The 25,568-nt window shown below is 46.7% G+C and overlaps 1 protein-coding gene across 1 annotated transcript in view; it reads left to right on the top strand.

The window, feature by feature from the left end:
- Positions 1-25,568, top strand: part of LOC128971985 (cell surface hyaluronidase-like) — a 55,397-nt gene that overhangs the window by 9,800 nt on the left and 20,029 nt on the right. Inside the window, 10 exon segments of the mRNA XM_054387745.1 lie at positions 1,989-2,194; positions 4,595-4,664; positions 5,264-5,392; positions 6,393-6,478; positions 7,771-7,902; positions 8,022-8,057; positions 8,996-9,148; positions 11,026-11,203; positions 16,263-16,478; positions 23,470-23,678. Of these exon segments, the coding sequence (XP_054243720.1) occupies positions 1,989-2,194; positions 4,595-4,664; positions 5,264-5,392; positions 6,393-6,478; positions 7,771-7,902; positions 8,022-8,057; positions 8,996-9,148; positions 11,026-11,203; positions 16,263-16,478; positions 23,470-23,678 (1,415 nt within the window).

Here is a 25,568-nt window from a genome sequence, read left to right as displayed (position 1 = left end):
AGCTGCCTGTAGGTTCTTTGTTACCCTCCTTGTAGCTCACTGTGAGCTACTGTGCCTGTGTGCAGGGTCTTGGAGGGTTTCCAAATCTGTATCAGTTAGGAGCTGAGTACCTGGTTGTGTTGTGCCTTGTTTTTATGTCTCTCTTGAACACCTCATTAGGGCAAAACCAAGAGCAGCAGATGACAAGTCTGAGGAGTGACTGCCAGGAAAACAAGGAAATCCAATAGAGATATACCTATGGGGACTATATCATTTGTGACTCCAGATGCTATGTACAGTTGAAGCCTATTAAGGGGAAATTACAGGATATGAATCCGAAATGGATTTAGCTCAAGTACCCCTCTCTATACAGAAATAACCAAGAAGGTTAATATTGGTTAATCTTGCAGTCTTACACATACATAACTCTGACGTCAGCAGGAATTTTGTGTGCCTGAAGAGCGAATAAATATGCTGACAAGGGATCACTTGGGTACACAGTTAAGGTTTCAGTCAGATTTAGTGACAAATTGCTGGCATTTTAACCATCCTGCTAGCATATTTACATTTAAAAGAAGGATTTCTGAATTTATCTTCATAAGACTTTACATCAAAGGAGGCTTGTGCTAAGTCCTCTTGGTCAAATTAGGTTTTAAAGCAGTACCCCTCTGCATGTCAATTAGTATTAACTAGACTGAAACAGTCAAATACCAGCCATGCCTGAGCTGATTGTTACAGGAATTAAGTGGCCCTGCACCTTCTGAGAGTGGAGGAGAAAGGACAGAAGTCTTGTTAATAAAAGTTACTCCACGTGGTGCATGTTTTTTAGGGCAGGTTGGATGTGGCTCTGAGCAACCTGATTTAGTGTGAGGTGTCCCTGCTCATGGCAGGGGGGTTGGAACTAGATGATCCTTGAGGTCCCTTCCATCCATAACAATTCTGTGATTTCCTATTTTATTGAAGAAATGTTGCAGTTGTGAAAATGCCTGGATTAAGCACCCTAACCTTTTAGTCTATGATGTGACACACACTTATCTTTACTGGGATATTGATTCCATGACACTTAGTCAAACACTCTCTCTTAGAGCCCAGGGCAGCTTTAAAACCCAGTATTTTGCAATTTTGCTGTAATTATGCATGTGATCTTCCACAGAGTGATTTTAATAGCAGCTCCCTATGTAAGAGGATCAGCCCACAGTTATGCAAACTGTATGCAGTTGGAGTTGGCTTTGGGACTGGTGGCTGTGGAGGCACTGCTGGCTGTGCAGAGGGGTGGCAAAGCCACTCCATGAGTGTTTTGGGGGTGTACTGATGAGCAAAGCATGGCACATAACCCAGAGGTTGATGGATTGAAACCATCCTCTGCTACCGAAAAATCTGTGCTGGTTTGAGGCCAGACAGATCCTCTCTTGCCCCGAGATGGACAAAAGAATGACACTCACACAAACGGATTGGAGAGTGATGGCAAGTTTAAATGAAAAAGCAATTGGTGAAGCTACAGAAAAACTACAAAGCATAGCGGCAAAGAACATCCTAAAGCATACAGAGCCCCTTGCATAATTCCCAAAGCTTCCCAATCCTTCCCTTCTCCCACCTGAGGGTATACCCAAAAACCCCCAGGGCTCTTTCTTCCCCCCTCCCACTGCTAGGCAAGTCTCAGGCTGGCCAGGTCTGAGACTGCCCCCCCACCATTCTCCTCCTGGCATTAGGCCTAGACAAGCCCAAGAGGCCTGAGATACTCCCCCGGCGTTACCCGATAAGAGAGCATCTCCCATGGGAGAAGAGAGGGAAGAAAGAGGAAGAGAATGACTTTGCAGATGGCTTTATAGGATGCAGGATTTATGGGTAGAAATACGCCGTTTCCTGTGTCCGCCCTATTGGGTGGACGCTCAGGACACCAGAGGTGTATCTCATGCGGCAGTAGCAGGGGGCACCCAGCCTAAACTGCCACAGTTATAGATCCTGCTGCGGTTGCCATTGCCAACCCGCTCCTGTACACTTTCTTCCAGGTCAAAGACACCATTGGCTATGACACCCTGGGGCACTGCTTCTTCCTGGAGGACGGCACGGAGCAGCGCAACACATTCCAGCACAACCTGGGGCTCCTGACGCGGCCGGGCACGCTGCTGCCCTCTGACCGCAGCCAGCCCATGTGCCTGGCCATCCGCAGCCACGTCCACGGCACCTACATCCCCGTGCCCAGCACAGACTGCATGTGAGTGCTCCAGCAGCTGTGGGCAGGCTTTGCATTTGGGGTGTGCTTCACAGCTGGCTCCCAGGGAATGCTGGGGTGAGCCTTTTGAAAGGTGCTGTTTGACAGCAAATGACTATTTGCAGCTTTTCCTGCTGTTTCTCACTTGAATATGCTTTAGCTTCTTGGCCACGTTTTGCTCGTGGAGATGTCTGCCTGAATCTCAGCAAGGAATGTTTGCTGCTGGTTATTCCTGTCACTGTATCTTGAGAATCATAAATACATTAGACTGGATCTTAGGAAGAAATTCTTCAGCAGGAGGGTGGTGAGACTCTGGAATAGGCTGCCCAGGGAGGTTGTGGCTGCCTCCTCCCTGGGGGTGTTCAAGGTCAGGTTGGATGAGGCCTTGAGTGGCTGAGTCTAGTTGAGAGGTATCCCTGCCCATGGTGGGGAGGTTGGAGCAGGTGATCTCTGAGGTCCCTTCCAACCTGTGATTCTGTGTTAGAGCATTTTGCTTGTTCCTGAACCCCTTTTGATTCTTTTTAAAGAAGGATGTTGAAGGCTCTGTGAAATCCATCTGATAAATGCAAATTGCTTCAGCCCTAGTATAGGCTGGTAAAAAATTGGCACTTACTGCAAAGGGAGGTTGTGCCATTTCTTTCACCAGGACTGAATTGAGGCTGGAGCATCTTGGATACATTGGTCAATAGTCCCTGAGGGCAGGAACATTCAGAGTGGATCAGGAGATTTAGTGAGCATGCAGAGGTTAGCACAAACTACAGGGAGCATCATTTAGCAATAAACAATCTCCTGACACAGCTCACCCCAGTTAGCTCCTGTTCTGGAGACTAATGAGCTGTAACATGGGCACCTGGGACCCAGGTATTGTTCTGGTTCATGTTTGCAAGGAAGAACATAGTTTAGCTAGATAAATATCTATTGTCATGCAGTCTGGAAGAGGATGCAGTGGCCAAACTCTGCTTATTTTAATTTGCCTAAATAATCCAACCAAACTAATTAGAACTGTTGCTGCTGAAATGCTGTGGTTGCTGGTGTGGTTAATACAGATTTGTTTTCAGCAGCTCTGTTAACCCAAAGGAGTGTGGATTCTTGAATGTGATAATAGTTAAAGTGGAGAAAAACTGGATGAGACTTTCTGCTTAGAATGATCAAATTAATTGGTACAGTCATGAGAAAAGATTTACAGTGTTTTTACATGTGGTCTTTATTACTGCAAAAGATGTTATCAAATTGTTGTGGTTTAACTCAGCAGGCAGCTAAACACCACATAAAGACAGTTTAATAGGGGAGAAAAAAAAAAAGAAGGGCAAATAATATAATGATAAAAGAATTAGAATGTATAAACCAAGTGATGCATAGAATTATGCACTGAATTAGAATATGTAAAAGAAGTGATGCACAAAGCAATTGCTCGTCACCCACTGATCAATGCCCAGAGAGTTCCCAAGCAGTGGCCTCCATCAGTTTACCCTCAGTTTCTATGCTGGACATCACATCATATGGCATGGAAGCTGGAGCCAGCTGCCCTGGCTGTGTCTCCTCCTGGCTTCTTGTGCCCTTCAGCCTGCTTGCTGGTGGGGTGGGGTGAGAAGCTGAAGTCCTTGACTCAGTGCAGGCTTTGGTTAGCAGTAACTGAAAGGTCAGCAAGTTGTCAACATCGTTCTCATTCTCAGCCCAAACCCCAGCACTACTCCAGCTACTGGCAAAAACACTAAACTGCCCCAGCCAAAACCAGGACATGCTGAAGTAAGACAAGAGATTAGAGCTTTTTCGTAGCTCTGTCTGGTTTCTGTTTGTGCCACTACTGATCTTCCCTCGAAGAAAAACTCCTTATTTGCACAACCACCGGAATAACATCTCCCTCATCCGCTGCTTAACGAGCCCTTTGCCTCTTGCAACGACATTTGTTTTGTTTTCCACATAGAAGCTGCATAAATCTGGAAGGAATCCCCTGTCTCCTGTCATTGCCCCTAAAGTTCTGAAAGCCAAACCAGAAGTTCATTTTTCAAACATCTTCCAAAGCCGCTTAAAACAAAAAGGGGGGAAAAAAAAAGGAAAGAAAAAAAAAGGAGGGAAAAAAAAAAGGAAAGAAAAAAAAAGGAGGGAAAAAAAAGGAAAAAAAAAAAAGGCTTTGGATTTCCTTAAGCTGCATTTCACAGAGCATGGGTTTTGTGTTAACAGTCTCATATAATTTACAATAGGTTCAGCATGTGGCTCCACGAATGACCATGTCTGATGGTTTCTTTTCCTTAAAGAGCATCATTAAAAGGTTGTGTGGAGTTTTAAAGTCGATAGGAGAGTTGTGGCTCAAGCCCAGTACAGGGCTATGAAAATGTATCCCTTCCTGTTTGGGAACTGTTCAGGATCATTTTGATTTTGAGTTGTTTTTTTTTTTTTTTCCAGGGCTGTCAGCACGTTCTGGATTGCAAATCCAAACAACAACTTAATAGAGAACGCAGCAGCTGGTGCTCAGGTAAAACCATTTAATGGCAGGAGCTGTGCTGTGCCTCTGGTTCCCATATATTCTACCCTTATGGATATCATTAGGTGAGGGCAATGAGTTCTCAGTAAGCCACTGTGAAATTTAGATTTGTATTCTGCAACCTTTGGTAAGAACAAGTTTTGCCCACAGTTTTCATGCTGATTTCTCTCACAGCTGGGGCTAGCAATGGTGCATGATGTCTCCCAGCAAATGCTGGGTTATAGTGGTAGTTAATAGTTAAATGACCAATAAAAATGATAATTGTGTATATTCTCTTCTTATCTTTGATGCTCACCCAAGTGTTGCTTGTGTTAAATGTGTCTTTATAAAGAGGGCTCTGTTTCTCTGCTAAACCACCTGAATTTCAGCCATGTTTCTAACCCCCACACGTGTGCCCTGGGGACTCACTGTGCATGGCAAAGGATAACCTGGGAGGTGTAAGAGTATGAGCTGGGCTCTGTCCCCTGGGACTCACAGGCTGGGCAGGCTCAGGTTAGAAATCTGGCCAGCACAGTGGGGAAAGTCCCCAGGGTAACCTCTGTCAGTAGTTTGTAGTGTCCCATTTCTTGGACATTGCCTTTGTCTTTTAGGATGTTGGGATCTGGTACATCTTCCACCGGGTTCCCACTGGACAGTCTGAGGGGCGGTACCCAGAGGGACAGGCTGAGCACACCCCTCTGGGAGTGTTTTACAACAACAGAGTCCACTCCAATTTCAAGGCACGTGGATGTTTTTTTCTCTCAATACAGTAGCAGGGCATAGGGCTGGCTGCCTGTGGTGCTCTGGAATCCCATGGTCATGAGCATCTTACGTTTTGATCACAGTATCAAACCACAGTCAGCTCTGGGGAATGAGGATCCTGCTGATATTAAAGAGGGAGCTGGGCAGAATGGGTGTCCCATTCCAGGCACTTCATCTGGGTGCCTGTGTTAGAGGGGATGTGCCCAGACCATAGGTACACTTCTTGCTGAGTCAGCTTTAAGGAGTGGCCATCAGAACACTGAGCTCTGCTGTTGGCCACATAGGTGCAAGGCTCTAAGGGGACGAACAAAAGTCCTTTGTGCCAGGGCCTGCTCATCACCTTTGAAAAATAAGACCAAAAATTCAAGGGTAATTCCAAGAAAACCCCTTAGCCCCAAATATAGTGTTGACAGGGAAAATGTAGCCTGTAAACTATAAAAAGCATTTTAAACTTGTTTCTCAGGATTCTAGATTGAAATGAGTGCTGCTCTCTGCTCCTTGAATGTTTTACACAGTGGTCTATGACAGCTGCTGCTCTAGCCCAAAGCCTTGAAGCTGGCTACAGCATCTGTGTTCCCTGCTGCCTGCTGGGGACTCGGCACCCTTTATTCAGAGCCTTGATGCTTACCAATGCTCTTTTTCCAAGAAGTTCTGAAGAGCTTGGCACAGCCTCTTGCAGCTTCCTGCAAGGGAGAGAGAGTGGGAGTTCAGTGCCTTGCTCTGGGTCAGAAGACAACCCAAGATGCTGATGCATAACATATGGCAGAGCAGGCTCTGTCCTGACTTCAGCGTGCTACATCCTGTGCTAATGTCATGCTGAGCAGTGCCAAGTGACACTGAAATGGAAGAGGAAGCCCAGGCTGCAGGCGCCCACTGTGCCTGCAGGCACTGGCTGCCCACGCTCATTGATGAAAGGCTGGGATCCCTGAGCTCTGCTGAGTGATCTGTTGACATAATTGGAGCTGTGTGCATTTCCAGGCTGGTTTGTTTATTGGAAAAGGAGTAAAGACAACGAGGGCCAGCGCTGAAGATCCTAGAGAGTATCTGACTGTCGATAATGCCAGGTAAGCACATGCTGTATGGCTAAGTAATTTGGACAGTTAGATTGCATCTTGGCTTCTGCATTGTGTTTAGCAGATCATTAATGCCTCATTATGGCTGGAGCATCTGAATAAACCAAGCTGTCATCTCTGATGCAAAAGCCTCATAGCTATGCACTGAATTGTTTGTGTCATTGCTGACCAAAAGTGATACACAGGCACTTGGGGTTATGAGGACTAAGCAGTGAAGCATGTGGAAGGGGATCCAGATCCCATTAGTGGGTTTGTAAACTCCAATTCTTCTTAATTACTTGGAAGAATTTACATCTGAACGATGATGTAAGAGACTGGCCTAGGATTAAGGAGGAAAATGAAGTAACCTCAAAGCTTTTTGTGAGCTGCTTTAAAGTCTCTGAGCTGACTTTGACAGAGTGGCAGCAGGCAAATTAAGGCCACTTCCTTGCTTGTTGCAGCCCTATGAACTGTGTGAGGAGGCTGTAGGAGAAGTCATCCACTGCTCCTGGTCAGCCTTGGCTTTCTAATGGCTTTCACTGTACCCTAATGATGCCACATATAGAGCTCTCATATGGGAAGAAAGGGTGACTGTGTCTGTTCATGAGACCTCCTTGCCAGGGTCACCTCCCTTAGAACATCAGCTGCAAGAAGTAGGAGGTGAGGTTCATCTCAGCAAAAGCAATGGTGATTTTTTTCCAAACACAGCACCAATCTGCCCTTAACAACCAGTGTGTCCTGCAAGTAATTGAGAAGCACCCAGTTCCCAGGGTGGATCCTTTTTTCCACATGCCAGCTTCTCTTTCAGCAGAGGCAGAAGCATTTTGGGGTCTGGTCTGTGCAAGCAAGGCAAGCAGCTCCAGTTACTGTGTTATCTTTGCTGAAAGAGAAGCTGGAAAGTGCCTAATGGATTTTCTAGCATCAACTCAGGGATTCTCAGTGGACCTTGTAAGGACAACTACAGAAGGACCCAAGTGACCTGGGAAAAATGTTACCTGTGCCTCTAAATCACACAGAATCAAATTCAGGAGTAGCTGTGGGCCCACTGAGGTCTAGTGAGGGATCTTCTGTTGACTTCACTGGGAGCAGAATTTGGCCCTTATGAATGTTTCTGGGTTTCTACTTTGTACCAAAGCACAGAAAGTAAATCAAGCTGATAGCCTGACTGATCCAGGGCATACCACCTCTTGAAGCCCAGGGTGCTGACACTTGGAAGCCAAACGAAGTCTGCTAGGCACAACCTCCTCTGTCTGAGGTCAGCTCCTCTGCCTCCTGTGTCACACTAACCGAGCTCCTTGCTTCAGGTTTCGCCCTCACCAGGATGCTGACCCTGAGAAGCCACGAGTACCTGCCGTGATTGAGGGGCTTATTGCTTTCAAAAACAACGACCATGGGGCCTGGGCCAGGGGTGGTGACATTATCTTCCGCAACTCGGGGTAGGCTGCGCTGGTTCCGCGTCCATCGCTCCCCTCACTGCAGCCACAAAGAGGTCTGCAGGCCACATTTGCTGCAGGCATTCCTCGTCCTTCACACTGCTGTATTTCTTCTGTCCCAGGTTTGCAGACAATGGAATTGGGCTCACTCTGGCAAGGTAATTTCTGAAAATGGACCTTTTTCCCACTCCCCCCAGGGTAACAGGCTTAAGAATGGATGCTGAGGTACTCCCCTGAGTACTGTAAGACTTGAGAAAACCTCACACTTCCTCCCAGATCACATCAAGTCTTCCCTGCACAGCCATTAACGCAAGAGGCAATTTAGCCTTTCATTCTCCTGGCCACAGCATGTCTGGGGAATGCCTCATAGCTGCAGAGTATTTCCTTTTGGACAGTAGGTGTACCAGGTGCACCAGTAGACTAAACATCTGGCTCTGCCTTCTGAGAGACTTTTCTGCTCTAGCCCAGTGGGGCCATGCTGCCTGTAGCTCATGTGCTGCCTGTAGCTCATGTGCTGCCCGTAGCTCAGGTGCTGACCATAGCTCACGTGCTGCCCATGGTTCATGTGCTGCCCATAGCTCACGTGCTGCCCATGGTTCATGTGCTGCCCATGGTTCACGTGCTGCCTGTAGCTCATGTGCTGCCTGTAGCTCATGTGCTGCCCAGGCAGGGTGGCTGGGGTGGTCCCATGTGGTGGCACAGCACACCTCCTGCCTCCTCTGCTGGTGTCTCCCCTGCTCCTTGTCTCAGCCCCTCTTGCAAAGGACCTGCAAAAAGAAACCATGAGAATCAGTGATACTTGGCTCTTGCTTCAGGGATGTTGCTAAAAACTTATAAAGCAGCTTGTTGTGGATAAATTACCTAGAGACACTTCTAGGGTAGAGGTGGATTTAGCCAAGCCAAGGTGCCTGTATCACTGATGCCTGAGCACTAAGCTACCTCAGCATTAACTTACTCCTTTCTGGAGAGATTTTAAAGCAGGGTGTCATACTTTGTTTTCCAACTTGAGGAAGAAATTCTTTTGTGCTGTAATTACAAGTGCTGGTTACTTGTGTGTGCTGTGCTGCACAGTTAGCTGGTGTTTCTTTGCTTGCAGTGATGGGACTTTCCCAACAGATGAAGGCTCCAGGCTGGAGGTTACACGCTCCATTTTTGTTGGAGAAAGCAGCAACTTTGGTTCCCAGGGAGGCCAAAACAGCTACTGGGGAAAAGGGGCAAATGGAGAATACAGAACACTGCCCAGAAACAAGTGAGTTATTCTTCTCCCATTTCTTCTTGGCATTAGAGTAAGCTAGAAGAAAATCCTGGGGAATTAATGGGACTACCAAAGAGTAATTTATACTGAGTGTTTGAAGTACTGTACAAGCCAGAAATAATAAGCACCCGAATAAACTCACTGCTCAGGCCAACAGCTTGGGAGCGTTCTTGACTGAATGTGTTTGATTTAATTTTCTGCTTAATTTATTGGTCACTGGAGAATGGATTAGAGAATGTGAAAGATCCCAAATGGCTTTTGTGCAGCACTTCAGCGTCAGGCTGATGGCACAGCTCCCACACGCCATGCCCCCAGCCCTCCTGCTGGCATGGCTGGGCAAACACGGCTGGCTTGACAAAGGAGAAAGAATGTTTCATTATTGCATCTTTATTTCTCTCCCAGTAGCTGTGTGCTGTTTTCTGGTTTGGTAGCAGCACGGCCTCCTGGCTGGCAACCACAGTGCCCACCCCCATCCCCAGAGCAAGGGGTGCCTTCCCCAGCCTGAATTTTCCCCTGAGGTGTCTTTTGGGTGATGCTCACCAGTTGTGGAACCCTCTAGGAGGAACATAAAATTAAGTGGTAAGCAGCACTCAGCAGACATTCTGTGCAGGCAGCCCTGGCTGTAGATACCTCAGCCATAAGTGACAGGAGTGGGATCTGTGTGGGACAGCAGGAGAATAATCAGAGCTATCCTCAGCTATTATTAGCAGTGTCGTTGTTTTAATTACAATTGCAGAAAGGCTCCTTTCCAGTTCAAAGGAGCTTTAATCATCTGTGACATTGTTAAGCAATGTACTCTTGGAAAGGAGAATGCCAAAGGTCTGAGATGTGTCCTCTCAGTTGCACCACAGTGCAAAAGGGGAGGTAGCAGCTGTACCAGACCCAGCTACTGGGGTGACAGCTCTGGGAACAGAACAGTCATTATTTGGTCAGGAAGCACTGCTTGTGCCTCCTGCTGTTTCCAGTTGTCAAATTGCTGCTGGATCTCTGGAGCCAACCACTAAGAAAAACCATCAAGGCTGGGGAGAGGGAATCTAGGCCTTGGTGACCCCCATACTGGAGAGAACCTGTGTGCCCATGTGTCCACTTCGTGGCTTTCGTGTCTGAACAACTCTCTCTGGACTCCGTAGGCACAGACCTGCCCTTCCATGCCACTGCTGGCCAGCAGCATTGCCAGCTGTGAAGCTGAGGCTTACCACCCTTTAATCAAACACAACTGGAGCCAAGCAAAACTTGGCACTTTCCCCAAACAGCCTACGAAAGGAGCAGGTCCTTACCTGTGACTCCAGTGGTGTCTCCTTCAACGCTGATGTCTTGACAACATGTCCATGGGCTGGTAGCACAGAAATGGCTTTTCTGTATAAAATATTGTGGACTAGGTCCTAGGGAATCTCATGCTAAGTGACTTGTAGGGAAAGGAGAAACTGTGCTGTCCCACTTGGTGCTTGATTCCAAGGAACCTTGCCTCCAGGGAGTTTGATTGATAGAGTTGTTGAAATCATGCTGATGTTCTCCTGAGAAATCTTCTACCCCAGAACAAGGAACCTGATGGCAGTGTTGCCACACAGCCCTTTGGGTCTTCCTTGCCTCATGGTGATGAACTCCTGGGTGGGTTTTGAACTGCTTTACCCCAGCTCACAAGCCTTAGGCAAACTTGTGAGTCCTTTTTTTGACTCTTGAGCCTTACCCTGTAAAGGAAGTTCAGCAGAGTTTTCTCCTTCATTAACCATGTGGTGTCTGTTCAGATCCCACTTCTGGGAAAGGAAAGGTGGTTTAACTACTTGTTAATATTTTTCTGTGCCTTCAGGAGAAGACTCAAGGGTTTGGCCAAGGTTTTAATGCAGGACTGTGTTTGCTTTCACATCTCACAGGACGTTCCCTATCCGTGGATTTCAGATTTATGATGGGCCTCTCAGGATGGCCAAATGCACTTTCAGGAAGTTCACCCCAACTGCTGACAGATACTCAAGTGCCATCGGGTTCCTCATGAAAAACCCCTGGCAGATAAGCCCCCAGAATAATGTGTCACAGATCCTGATGGAGAAAAGTGTAAGTAAGAAAAGCAGAAATGTGTGCTGTTGAGTGTGCATGGCTTAGAAGGTTTCACAAGTGATGAGAGATCTGTCCTGGAGCAGGAACTCCCAAGCAGTGGTGCATTGATGGATGCCATAAATTAATTTTGAAACACCTTTTAATTTTTTTTTCCATTTAAAAAAAAGAAAGTTATTTATTAGCCAGTAAAATGTGAGGGCATCTTATGCCTGGGCAGACATACATACAAAAATCCACATTAAAGGAGGGTTTCACCTCGTAACCAGAAGAGCCAGAGCACCACTCTGAACTGGTGCAGCTGATACAGGCTGAGGACCTGGCCTGAGACATTGAGAGGGACACAAAAATGATGTCAGGAGACAAAGCTGCAATACAATTCGTGTACAGAAATAGCAATTGAAGTTAGAAGCAAAGCCATGACCCAGTTTCTGGGGTCAGCAGTGAAATTCCTGCTGAGCACAACAGGGATTTCCCTTGAGCAGTGACAGCAGAATGGGGCTCTGTATCTCTGCCTTGGCAGGAGCAATAGGATGCTGAGCAATTCCAGTCCTTGTCCTGGATTCCTGCAGGGATCATGGCCCTGCACACTTGGCTTGGGAAATGATAGATTCCACCTGGCTTACTCCCAGGGGTCATAACCTCTCCTTAGCTTTTTTCAAACAAGGTCCATGCTTGTTAGGATGTCCATGAACTGCAGTGACTTTGGCCTGAGGTTTGGCTTTATCTTGGGGAAAATTTCCATTGCTCTGGGACTGACCAGTGTCACTCCCTCTGCCAAGCAGTTAGTCTGTCTGTCCCCTCTCTGGAACAATTAAGACCAACAACAGGAGGGTATTTCATGAGAGAATGATGCTGATTGCAGTCACTGAACTGCTCTCTAAAGAGAACACAGTTCCTGGGCATTTCAATAAAGGGATCTCAGTTACCTTAGATGCTGTAGGGAACTTGGGAATAAGAAGGGGGGCTGATTTTCCATGCCTCCTTTATGTCCTCCCTTGGCAAAATGGAGGTCATGGAGAACAAGAATGGGAAAATCAGCCTGGCACTGGGGAGGGGAGCTTAGAGAAACATGCATGGTGAAAAAGTTTGATCAGTGGAATGGGAGAGAGTGAAATCTGCCTGCAGTGATGGCTGCAGGACTCTGCCCACAAGAATGGTTTCAGGCAGATGATGTCTGTGCACATCAGCAAAGGGGATGAGTACATCTGAAGGGTTGCAAGTGCAACTCTGGGTACAGCTGGACCATCTGAGGCCATTGAGCCTTTTGCATTCCCCAGCAGCTTTTGTGAGAAGCAGTTTAATGCTGCAGCACCTTTCAGACCCGAGTTTTTCAAGGGAAAGATGATCACAGGACTTACTAAATACTTCTGCAAAGCAAATTCGAATAGTCCTGTGTCAGCCTGCTGCAAATGAGCTGATGACATTATCCCAAGAATTATTTATGTCCCTTTCCAAGAAATACTCATTTCTGAAGTTGGTATTTTACCAGCTTAGAGCCAATTTGTGTTTGTAAACACCTGCACCTCAGCACTTTGCACTTGGGTTCTGTTTTCTCTGGATTGAACCCAGATGTATTAAATCAAGCTTCAGACTTGAAAGACCATGGTTAGTTTATTGTTTTGTTGCTAATTGCTCTATGGGACAATTTGTCTTGCACTAGTTAAAACAGACCCTGTGGACTGTTTTAATTAATTTTCCATCTCCAGGCTTAATTTTGTTACTTCTTGAAAGGTAACTAAGTGCTAATTCCCTAAAGGACAATCGTTCTGCAGTTGTTTTTTAAAGAAAAAAGGAAACATTACTGCAAGTTGCATGGTGATGACAAAACTATTAGCCATGCTGAAGGAATAATTGCATCATTAATCAGGCCAATCAGCAGGTTGGTTAGACAACAAAATAATAAAACCAGTCAGGTCTTATTTAATTCCAGCATAGAAATAACTGTCAAGGAGAACAGAAGGCCTAAGGCATTGTGCTTCACAAAAAGTCTTCTAGTTGCCTTTCTATTGACAAACCTAAACCTCACATCTGTGCCTCAATACAAATATTGTTGCTGGGCTTGCTTGTTGGTTGGTTTGTTTTAAAAAGAATGCTGTCTAAAAGTTCTTTCAAAGTGGTGGAAGCAGTAGTTGGTCTTAACCCATCCTAAGGGCATGACTGACAGCTGTGGTCTCCTGTGGATCTGGTTGCTGTTGATCAGTGGGACTTGGAGAGCCAAAAGGAGGTGGCCCCAGCTCAGAAATGAGCCACTCCCAAACAGGACACTTGTGCATCCAGGCTTGGAGAGCCAAAAGGAGGTGGCTCCAGCTCAGAAATGAGCCATTCCCAAACAGGACACTTGTGCATCCAGGCTTGGAGAGCCAAAAGGAGGTGGCTCCAGCTCAGAAATGAGCCATTCCCAAACAGGACACTTGTGCATCAGGACTTGGAGAGCCAAAAGGAGGTGGCCCCAGCTCAGAAATGAGCCATTCCCAAACAGGACGCTTGTGCATCAAGAAGACATGACCTGTCTCTGCAGCCTCTTCTTCTAGCTCCTTCCTCGCTCCACATGGCCACACCTGATGAGCTGAGCCTTTGCTCCTGTGTGTTCACTTAGAACAAACCCAGCTGCCATAGCTGCATCTTCAGACTCAGGGCACCTCTGTGCCAGAAGGTCCCCTTGAGCCTGATGAAAGAAGTGACACTGCTCATTAACAGTTCCATCTCATGTCTGACTTTCAGTCCTTTGAGAGGAGCGTGTTGGAGATCAGGTTAGTGTTAGCCCAAAACTATCTGCTGCTGGGTGGAAGCACTGGGGAGTGTTAATCAGATGTGAGCTGTACTGGCTGTGCCTTGGTTTGTTTTGAAGTAGAGCTGACTTTGTTCTCCTCCCTGGTGAAGTGCTGTTTTCATATTCGGCTCCAGAAGTGCACTGTCACAAAGTGTTGATAACAGACCTCTGAGCTGCAGCTCAGTGTTTACATTTTTTTTTTTTGATACCTCCTCTTTCATCAGTTAAAATGAAAGAAAACCCCCAGCTTTGGATATCTTCCTACTTTGCTAAATAGTAGCTCTTTGGGCAAAAAATTCCTGCAGCACAGTAAAAAAAGAGAAGAGAAGGCTCAGGGGTGACCTCCTTGCTGTCCAGAACTACCTGAAGGGAGGTTGCAGCCAGGTGGGGGTTGGTCTCTTCTCCCAGGCAACCAGCAACAGAACGAAGGGACACAGTCTCAAGTTGTGCCAGGGGAGGTATAGACTGGATGTTAGGAGGAAGTTCTTCACAGGGAGAGAGATTTGCCATTGGAATGTGCTGCCCAGGGAGGTGGTGGAGTCACCATCCCTGGAGAAGTTAAAGAAAAGCCTGGATGAGGCACTTTGTGCCATGGTCTAGTTGATTGGATAGGGCTGGGTGATAGGCTGGAATGAGTGATCTTGGAGGTCTCTTCCAACCTGGTTGATTCTATGATTCTATGAAACCACTCAAAAATGCACAGTGCATTCCCATGTCTTTGAGCCTCCTTTCAATGAGGCTGCTTCAGGTGTTTGTATATGAGATCTGGACAAGAAGGGGACAGGAAAATGGTTCTAAGCTGTAATGGAAGTTTAAAGGACTAAAGTCTTGTTTTCTGCAAGCAGTCCTTGCTGCACTGACTATGTTTTTTTAACCAGGGGGGCTTTCCATCCAACTCAGCATCACAGAGACCCTCCTATTTCCCTAAGATGTTCTGTTTATTAGTGTTAAAATAAAGCCTTTAAAGCCCTTAGTAAACTTGCAGCCTAATCCTGCTGACCCTAATTCTTAGCCATGTGCACAGTCCAATTAAAATTATTTGGGATATTTGGAACCAATTACAGTCCTTTTTGTCCAAGAGACCCACTCACTGTTTATGCCTTCTGCTTCTGTACACATGGCTGCAGGATTCACTCAGAGTGCTTGACCTGGAGTAATTCTTTTCTTGATTACTTCAGAATTTAATTGTCACACACTGTAATGACTTTTTTTCTGCAGACATTAAAATATTCCATGTTTGGTTGGTTGTTTCTTTTTCCTGAACATCTGCAGTTTCCTTGTTTTGCTGGATTTTCATATTAGGACACATTCCTTTAGCTACTGAAAAGTCTTGAAAGCAGAGCTGTGCATAATGAGGATAATGCTGCTTCCTGTTAGTTCTCTTTCCTTGAAAAGTTCTTCAGGGGGTGTATTGGAATGTGCACAGCAGCCAGTTCTGAGAACTGCTGTCACTCTTAGGAGTTCTGTAAGGTTTCAGGAGAAGATGGCACTCAGAGCCACTTACACTTACACTACACAACAGCCATTGAAAATGCATGAGAGAAGTCACCAAAAATCCAGCCATTGATCACAGCTGGGATTTCAGAATCTTCCAGTACTTCCCTTTGAATCATCCTTTTCCTTTTGCCACCACAATAATTTATTGCTGTATGATTTCAAGGAATCTGTGGTTGTGTGGGCACTGCAAAGAACCAAAGGGCTAAGGTTTTGTGAAACTGTCTCCTGGAGGGGGAAACCCAGTACAGCTGGAAATCTGTGAGGAGTGGCTGAGGGAGCTGGGGTTATTTAGCATGCAGAAGAGGAGGCTCAGGGGAGCCCTTATTGCTGTCTACAACTACCTGAAGGGAGGTTGCAGCCAGGTGGGGGTTGGTCTCTTCTCCCAGGCAACCAGCACCAGAACAAGAGGACACAGTCTCAAGCTGCACAGGGGGAAGTTTAGGCTTGAGCTTAGAAAGTTCTTCACAGAAAGAGAGACTGCCCATTGGAATGGGCTGCTCAGGAAGGTGGTGGGGTCAGTGTCCCTGAAGGTGTTTAAGAAAAGCCTGGATGAGGCACTTAGTACCATGGTCTGGTTGATTAGATAGGGTTGGGTGATCAGTTGGACTTGATCTTGGAGGTCTCTTCCAACCTGCTTGATTCTGTGATCTTTCTAAATAGAGGAGGCAAACCAGAGGTCTTCCTCAGACGACAGGGCTCTGTGGTTCTGGCTGTGTCTCTGTTTGGGCTGCTCAACCACTGCACACCTCGGAGCTAACCAGCGACGTCTCTCCCTCTTTTCTCCGCCAGGTTGGGCTGGAAGTGTTTTTCGGCAGGCCAGGCCAGTGGTTCGGAAGCAACGACGAGGACGGGGACAAGACGTCCATCTTCCACGACCTGGACGGGTCGGTGACAGGCTACGCAGACACCTTCAGCGGCAGAGCAGACAACTCCCTGCTGCAGCACCCCGGGTGCCTGACGGTGCCGCGCTGGAACGGGCGGCTCTGCACCGGCAGCTTCGCGCAGGTAACGGCGGGCGGCTGCCAGCAGCGTCCTGCGCTGCCGCCCGGTGACCTCGGAGAGGCAGTGGAGCGAAGCCTGCTCAGCGCTGTGGGATAAGAGCTGAATGCATAAACCTGGGATCATTTTACTCCTCCCAGTGCCATCCACCTAACTGGGACTACCTGAAAAGGACTTGGGGGTGCTGGTGGATAAGCTCAGCATGAGCCAGCAGTGTGCACTTGCAGCCCAGAAAGCCAATCACATCCTGGGCTGCATCAAGAGAAGCACAGCCAGCAGGTCGAGGGAGGTGATTTCCCCCCCTTTACTCTGCTCTGGTGAGACCCCACCTGGAGTACTGTGTCCAATTCTGGAGTCCCTGTTACAGAAAAGATCTGGACATATGTTCCAGGGCACGAGGATGAGCAGAGGGCTGGAGCACCTCTCCTATGAGGACAGACTGAAAGAGTTGGGGCTGTTCAGTCTGGACAAGAGAAGGCTCCAAGGAAACCTTCTTGTGGCTTTCCAGTACCTGAAGGGGGCCTACAAGAAAGCTGGTGAGGGACTTCTTAGGGTGTCAGGGAGTGATAGGGCTAGGGGGAATGGAAATAAAGTAGACATGGGTAGATTCATATTGGATGTCAGGAAGAAGTTTTTCACCATGAGGGTGGTGAGACACTGGAGCAGGTTGCCCAAGGAGGTGGTGGAAGCCTCATCCTTGGAGGTTTTTAAGGCCAAGCTGGAGGTGGCTGTGAGCAACCTGATCTAGTGTGAGGTGTCCCTGTCCATGGCAGGGGGTTGGAACTGGATGATCCTTGAGGTCCCTTCCAACCCTAACGATTCTATGATTCCATGATAATTCCAAGGAATTGATGAAGTTCCTGTTGTGCAGCTGCCTGCAGCCTGTGGCTGTAAGGAGCTTTGCCACTTGCCTGCAAGAAGCTGCAAACTGCAGCTGAGTTGAGGGAAAGTTCAGTGTTTGCCAGTTCTCACTTCCAGGCATTTGTCTGCTCTGTCCTGGAGCTCTAGTGGATAAGCCTGGTGACTCAAGCTTCAGTAGTGGAAGGTGATGTGTCTCTGATAGATTCTGCTGTGCTCAGGGTAGGGAAACACAAACCCATCTTTGAGATTTCTAGGTGTAAGTAATCTGTGCACAGTCCAATCCAGGTTGTTTGTGTCTCCTGAAGATATAGGAAAAAAAATCCTATGCATTTGCTGTAGCTGCACAGCAGAGAGCAGGAGTTGCTGTTTAAGTGTCTAGACACTGGACTTATAAGGTCTGTTTGCTATTGACTAGGCAGAAACAGGACTGGGCTCCTGTGTAACACTCCTACTGAATTAGGGTTTTGTCCTTGGCACTTGCTTTGTGCCTCCAGAGAAATGATCCTCTCTGCTCTGGCAGCCTAACAGTTAAATTCAGAACTTTTTGTAAACAAGTGGACATTGCTATTTCTGTTCATACCCTCCTGGTTATGGCACTCTATGTGGTGAGACACTTTTTCCACCATAGAAAATTTCCTTGGCTAGGTTTAGGCAAGCATAAACATTTGCTTCTCTGGGATCCGTTCCTTACCAGCATTTTTCAACTAATCAGCATCCAGCAGGATGAGGAAAGTTCAAATGAAATGCTTCATTTTGTGAACTTTGGGTAGGGAAACATACATACATGCAAGGCAAAAGGACTGGTGCCATGCAGCAGGATTTGATTTCATTTGGAGGGTGCAGTTGTAAAGAGCGTTGCAGCTGAACTCTGACTCTCAGCACCTTGACTGGAGGTTTGTTTGTGTGCTACATCCAGAGTGCCACACACTTCAGATCAAAAGCCTCAGGAAGTGAATCTGATGATGGAAAAAGATGGCTTGATTTAATCTGAGAACTCTATTACAAAATCTGTTTCCCCTTTCATGTAGCTCTGGTATACCAGAGCTTTTATTCCTCCCTAGTGCAAGCAGGTGAAAATATCCTTTCAGTGCGAGGAAACTGTGACTCCTGCATCACTGCTGAGCTGAGCCCCAGAGAGTCAGTCTAGGGATGGGCCACTTGGCATGCAACAGTGAGATGCAAGCCCTTCAGCTAACATTGCAGGAAAACCCTTTCTGTAAAAGTGCCTAGATTCAGTGAATTCCTTTCTGCTTGGTTCCTTTTGTTCCCTTTTCATGCTCCTCTTCTCCTGGGTGTAATTTGCTCAGGAAAGGAAATGCCTGGGGAAAACCAATTTCTCTGGCAGTGTTTCTAGCTCCAAAAAATTCTGGGGTCAGACTTCCCTGAAGTTGTTTTAATCTGGCAGCTTAGCTGTTCCCACCTTCCTATGGTTGGTTTATGTTCCTTCCTCCTCGCAGTCTCCAAGAAACGTCTTGTGGTGTCCAAGCCCTTCCTTCAGCAGGGAGCACTAAGAAATGCCTCATGCTTTGGCTCCAACGTTGCCTTTTGCTACCAAAGCAGGATCCCGGGACTAGTTTGACCTAATGAAATTTACACAAACAAGAACTGTCAGGTTTGTCCTCCCCTTTTGATTCTGGAGGCTGTAGGGTTGCTGTTGTTGTCCAAACAAGACCAGCCCCTTTGGTTTTTGATGACAGCTGAAACTCCTACGTTGTGATGTAAATACAGTGAGGCTTTGGGGAAGAACACTAAATAGAGGAAGACTCGCAGGGAAATCACAGGAGCTGGCAGCTTTGCATCTTCTGGCAATCTCTGTAAGTCAGCCAGAGCACTAAGGTCCTTGGTGTCCTGCCAACCTGGCTTTCAGCTGTTATGGAGGTCAGTAGGAGAAGAAAAATGTAGAGAGAAGCTCATCCCATAGTTCTCTCCATGTAGGTGGGTGAGATTTGCAGTGGCACTGAACTGGAGGCTCCCCAACAGCTGCATTCCTTGTTAAAATGCAAATGACTTCTGATTTTCATATAAATGATCAGAGCAGTGCCTTGGCTCCCACTGGCACTTGAAGTCTGTGTAGTTACTGCTTCCTTGAAGACTTCACAGCAGCTTGGAGAGGGTGAGGCTGTGAAGCTTCTCTGGGTTTGGTATTAGTCTTTATTAAAACAAGCAGAGTTTTTGGCAGTATGTGCTATTTCCTTTTGTAAGCTTACAAGGTGTTAGAGTCAGAAGGGTCTGCCACACAGCTACATTAGTGTCAGTTCTGAATTCACAACACTTCAGTGCCCTAGGGAATGCTGCTGGGTTTTCACCAGTTCACTTAGTCACAGCCTTCCTGCAGGTGGCTGAGACAGGAATTATCCCACTCCTGTTAACTCTGGTTTGGCAGTGAATGCTTGCAATTGTGCTGAGCCTGCACCACCTGCAGCTGCTGTGTGCTCAGTACCTATGGAGCTGGTTCTGGTACTGATGCTTCTAAAGGCAAAGCAAGCCAGAGATGCAAGAGATAGTGAGTGATGCTTTTCTAACCACAGGCAAAGCTGCACAGTTTCAGGCTGTCTGCTTAAGGATTCTCAGCACCTCATGGACTGGGAAGAAGGAAAAGCCTGCAAGAAACTTGTCAGCACTTTGAACAAAGATGTCCAGTTTTAATGTTTGGTGCACACCAATGGAACATCAAAGCAGTTTTGCTGATGTTAATGATGTCCTAGAATGTCCTAATTTGCCTTAGAGAAAGAAAGATTGATGTTTTTTTTTCTTTTCACTCCAAAGGAATTTTCAAGTCTTCACTTGGAATTTCACAGCCCAGGTAAAGTAACCTTCATTGAACAGCCAACCAGAAGGGTAGGAGGTATGCTTTGAGCTTCTCATTTTCAAGGTATTTTGCCTGCCCTTGACAGCTGACAGCACAGCAGGACAAAGGCAACGTTAAAGGAAGCAGAAATCAAACCTTTTCTCAGAACCCAGGGTTTTCTATTCCAGTACTTTGCATGTGGCTTATCTCCATACTGGCTATGCAGTTGGGTAGCAGATCCCTCATGAATTGTAAAAGGCCTTATCTTCTCACTTTCACAATCTACTGGGGAAAATTGCCATGTAAGCACAGGGAAATCTGACACATCTCTTCAGCATGAAGTGTTAAGCAGCTAAAATGACAACTATGTCCATTAACCATCCAGGCAAGCAGAAGAATCATGGTTTAGGATGTTTTAACTAGCTCTTCTTCTCCTACTACATTAAACTGTCACCACTTCTCTTATTTTAAAGTATCTTTGTGCCCCACTTTCTTCCCAAACATTTTCATAGAGCTAACTAAAAATTCTGGAAGGTGTTGCTAAGGGAGATGGATTTTTCATTCTAGAACAAATTCTTTTGTGACTCTTCTTCTCTCTCCTGCAAAGACAGACACAAGGAAGAAAAGTGATGAAGGTTTTGGGGTTCACTTTTGAGTAACAGTGCTACAGAGTAAAGGCTGAGCAAGAGAGAGGCTGTGCTGTGTTGTGGCATTCTGAGAGCAGTGTGCTGGCACAGTGCTGCTTCACCTACCTGGGGCCAGTGGAGCTCAAAGGCTTCTTTTTGCTTCATTCATTCATGTCATTGGAAATTAAAAGCAGCCTTTTGAAGGGTAGCTTCTATGAGGTTTTGCTAAATCTGTTGGTCTGGACTGCAGTCCTGAAGGGGTAACAAAACCCAAATAACTAGGACTGACCTGAGTCAGCCAGGAGGCCAGGATTTCATGGAGAGAAAGAGGATTTCCCTCTAGTCCCTTATTCCCTCAGCTGAGGGGTGAGGCCCGGAGAAAGAGATGAAAGGGAAAATGTGTGATGCTGCCTCCTGTGCAGCTTGGTGTGCTCAAGGAGGACCAGGCCACCAGGACTGTCATTCCAGATCTGAGCCCAGCTGCTGCAGGAAGCATCTCAGCTAGTCCTCTGCTCCCAGTCAGAGTGCTTAGATCACTAAGTGACCTGGGCACAAGGGTCTCCTCTTGCAGAATCTGGATGGCTTGACCAGGGCATTTACCTGCTGTGGCCTCCTGTAGTGATAAACACTGTGCAAAACTCCCCAGGTATGCTGCTGCCTGCCTGTGGGTCTGCCAGTCACATCCATGGTGCCTTGCAGTTCTTGGCTTATTCTGTCATTGATGGATGTCACTTTGCAGCAAGAGCACAGCAGCTCCCACCCTGATGTTCTCTGCTTGCTGAAGATGTATTAGAAGGAAGTAATGTCAAAGTTTAGAGTGCTAGGGCAGAAACTCTTGCCTTTTATCCAGAAGGACACAAGTGAGATCTTATTTTGCAGTATCAGAGTTCATTCCAACCATTCTTTGTCAGAAGGTGCTGGTTTGATTGAGAATAATTAGTACAGTGATGGGATTTCAGCTCCTTACTGATCACCTGCTCTGATCTCAGCACTTCTCCATCCAGGTGGGGACAAAGGAGATTGAAATGTGGTTTACTGCATTGCACATCCCTGACCTTCCAGTCATGGCTTGAGTGTGAAGGGAAAATGGGTTTCCCTCCTTGGTTCCACAGATGAAAGAGGTCTTTTATCAGACTGTAAAAATAATTTATTCTTCTTTGATCCATCAAAAATCATCCAATGGGCTGCTGCTCAGAGATTGTTTGGAGTGAATTACTTCATCAATAGTTTTGGCCATCAGGAAAAAAATTCTGTTTAATGCAGTTCTGGGATCCACTTTAATCTTTAAGGGTCTGTAGACACCATTTAGGATTGGTTCTCGTGATGAAAGTGCAATGGTGTGAAAGGAGGGATGGACTGAATATCCAGGAGAATCTGCAGCCACTTTTGCATTGCTTCTTTGATATGAGGCTCACATATTTAACTTGAGCACTCAGCATGAGGTTGTGGAATTCAGAGGTGAGGGATAAGCAGGAATGGCCTGCCTTGGAGGTGTTGAGGAGTTCAGTCTCAACACCAGGAGCAGGCATGAGCTCAGGGTCCTTCTGAGAATGAAACAGGAACTGTGAGCTGAGCTGGTTAGAATAAGCCCATATACAAACCAGGGAGAGACAGCCTGGTCCTGCAGAGCTTTCAGTCTGCACAGACCAGAGGAAAAGAAGCAGATGTGGAGATGTGAGGGACCAGCCTCTCACAGCCCCGCATTAGAAGGAGAGTATCTTGAGAGATGGAGTCTTGCCCTCTCTGCTAGTCTTGGCCACACTTGTGTCCTTGCCTGCAGTGCTCAAATCCATTAGGAGAATGCTGTCAGGATTCTGATCTACTGCAAAGGCAGAAATGGAGTCTAAAAATCACTTGTCTGGATGGATGCTCCTGTAGAAGCTTAGGCACTTCAGACCCAACAAGGATTTTTATGGTTTAAATCCTTGATGTGAAGAACACTACTCTACAATGTAGGACAGTCAAGGAAGCAGGATTAAACCTGTCCTCACCTTGTCCTGGGTGCATTTGAAGCTCTTCAGGGAATGTGACAAGCTGTCTGCTACAGCCCTGGAGCTTCACATGGGGAGGAAAGCATAATGCATTCACCCTCAAAAATAATGTTCACCACATGAATTGGCCTTCAGCTGAGTGATAGCAGGACAGAAAAACAAGAGTGTAGTTTTGTGAGTGGTCAGTAGTTTGTGCACAGAGGAGCTCTCTTGGAGCCTGTGGAACAAAGTGTTTAGTCTATAAGGTCATATAGTTAGGCCATCAACTTTTAGCCCCTGGAATTTTAGCCTAGGCTGCTACTTGAGAGCAAAGATGTGGATTCCATTAGATAGCTGGACCTAACCCAAAGCCCACTGAAAAGAACTTCAGAACCTTCTGTTTTTCCAATGGAATATGCTGGCTTTAAAAGTACAGTGGTTTGAATTCATACAGGAGAATTACTCTGCAACATTTCCTTGATTATTATTCCCCCTTAAGGTTGTGAACAGTGGACATTTTTATGGCCCTGCACAATTCCTATCTGACTCCATGGTGTCCCCTTGAATGGCTGCAGATGCTATTTCTGTTTTACCTCTTCACCTCAACTGGCAATGTTTCCCTGCCTTTCCAAATGTTTTGAGCTCTCCTCGTTGGCAAAAATGATTTACAGGGAAGGATGATCAAATGCACATGTTATTGCTGAGCCTGGCTGGGTTCATGGATGCCTTTGTCATTTTCCTTTCACCCTCAGCTTTACATCCAGGCCAGACACCCTGAGAACCTGACCTTATCCATTGCCAGAGCAGCATACCAGTCCCATCCCCTGAGGCTGCGAGGCGTGAACAGAGCAGCACCCTACCAGCAGTACCAGCCCGTCGTCATGCTGGAGCAGGCTTATATCATCCACTGGGATGGCAGAGCACCTGAGGACCTCATCCTGTACCCCATCAACTTCAACAGGTACTGCCCTACGCTGCTAGGAAAGGTCTGAAGCTTTCAAATGTCTCAGCAGGTTTTTTTTTCTGAGAGAGTGGAGCAAGGTGTTAATGGCTGGCACTTCCTGATGCAAAGAGGTGCCTCTGCTTTCCCTTCAGTGCAGCTTTCCTCCTCTGCAGAGACTTTTCTCTTTTCAGAAAGTTTTGAAATAGAATCCAACTAAGTCCTGGCCTGCTGTCCCTGAAATCCCTCCAGAAGAGCTCTGGCTCTTATTGCTTTGTTTGTACTTGTTGCTGCACACATAATTTATCTCCCACATATATAAAGTGCAGAAATACATCAATATGTGCACAGAGCTTTGCATCTTCTGTAATCCAAACAACACTGCAGTCACTCTTCCTTTTCACATCAGTTTCTACACTGTTAGGGCCCACTGCAACAAAATTCTAGGCTGTGCTGTATTTATTCCCTCTGTATAAAAGCAGAGTATATCCATTGCAGATATTGCTTTTTTCCCCCTTGCACTGTTTCTTCTTGCACAATTTCCTTTATGGGTTTGAGTCCTGTTCTTCTTACTTTAATGAAGCTACTCATGCACTGCAGCAGTGCAGTCATTAGGAGAGGGGCCTGCAATCCAGCCAGCTTAGCAGCTGCAGACAGTGCCATGCTTTGCACAGATGAGGTGCTGCAAGAGGGGAGCACCACATAACCAACCTGACCATCTCTTGGTGTTCTGCAGCTTCTGTGCCTCCTCAGCTTTGATAAAAGCATAACATGATACAAGGGCAGAGGCATGCAAATCAGCTTCCCATGACTACACACAGCCCAGCCCCATGCAGGCTCAGGTTTGCTAAGCAGGTTTTAGGCAGCTGACAAGAAGGAAGTCAGAGGCACGGAGAACATGAGGCAGCATGTACTGCTGGTGGATCTGGCAGGCTCCCAAGTCCATCCACATCCCCCAAAGCTACACTCCCCCACTGCTGCTCCAGCAGAGTGTCACTGCTGTGGCTATAGTTTAGGGTAGTTTCAGCAAGAGCTCAACCTCTATTTGCTTGCCCTGAGCTTTGGAGTTGAAGAAATTTGGGGGAAAATGCTGTCCTTAGTTGCCATGATGAGGCCCCATGGGCATGTAGGTGAGAAGGGCAATGGTTCCTGTTTCTACACACCCATTAGAGCATGTGAGATACCTGGTCCTCTTGATTTAAAGACACAGGGGCTGTAGGACCATGAGCAGCTCACTGGAGGATCAGAGCTCAGACACTCTTGTCACAGAGGAGTTCCTAACATTACATCTCTGCTTTCTGTAGTGAGATGTCTTTGTGCACCTTAAGGAAGAGGAAAACCCATCAGACACTCACAGACAAGCTGAGCTTTGCAGTTATTGCCTCTTACAATGAGCAGCTATTTCCTTGTGACTGCAGAGCCAAGTGGGGCAGCTGCTGCTTACTCTCTCACTTGTGCCAGTTGAGACTTGCCAAAGCTTTGGCCCAGGGTCTTCAAGCACAGGCTCAGATCTGAAGGCAACATTTGGGTTCTGGTAAAACTCAGCTTGAAATTTAGCTCTTTTTTAAAGCAGCAACTTAACTACATTTTACTACTGCAAACCACAGTGTGGTTGTCTCATGTGAAACAAGTTATGGGAACAGGGCAAAGGCTTGCAGGTTTCTCTGACCCAGAAAAAGTTGGCAAGGTTTATGTTTTGGAGAGCTACAAACAAGAAAGATACTGTGACAAAGGAAAACCACAGTTCTACTTCACTTCATTCAGAGCATCTTGCTAAGAAATAATTGGGAATGAGATGTGTGGCTGCTCTGTGTGCACCTCAAGCATGCTGGCTGCTGACTAATGTGAGGGCTAAGGCTGCTGACTAATGTGAGGGCTAAGGCTGCTGCCATGGTCTTGGTGAAGTGTCCA

The sequence above is a fragment of the Indicator indicator genome, chromosome 16, assembly GCF_027791375.1.
Source record: "Indicator indicator isolate 239-I01 chromosome 16, UM_Iind_1.1, whole genome shotgun sequence".
In the NCBI taxonomy this organism is placed as follows: domain Eukaryota; kingdom Metazoa; phylum Chordata; class Aves; order Piciformes; family Indicatoridae; genus Indicator; species Indicator indicator.
This window is presented reverse-complemented; position numbering and strand designations above follow the sequence as displayed.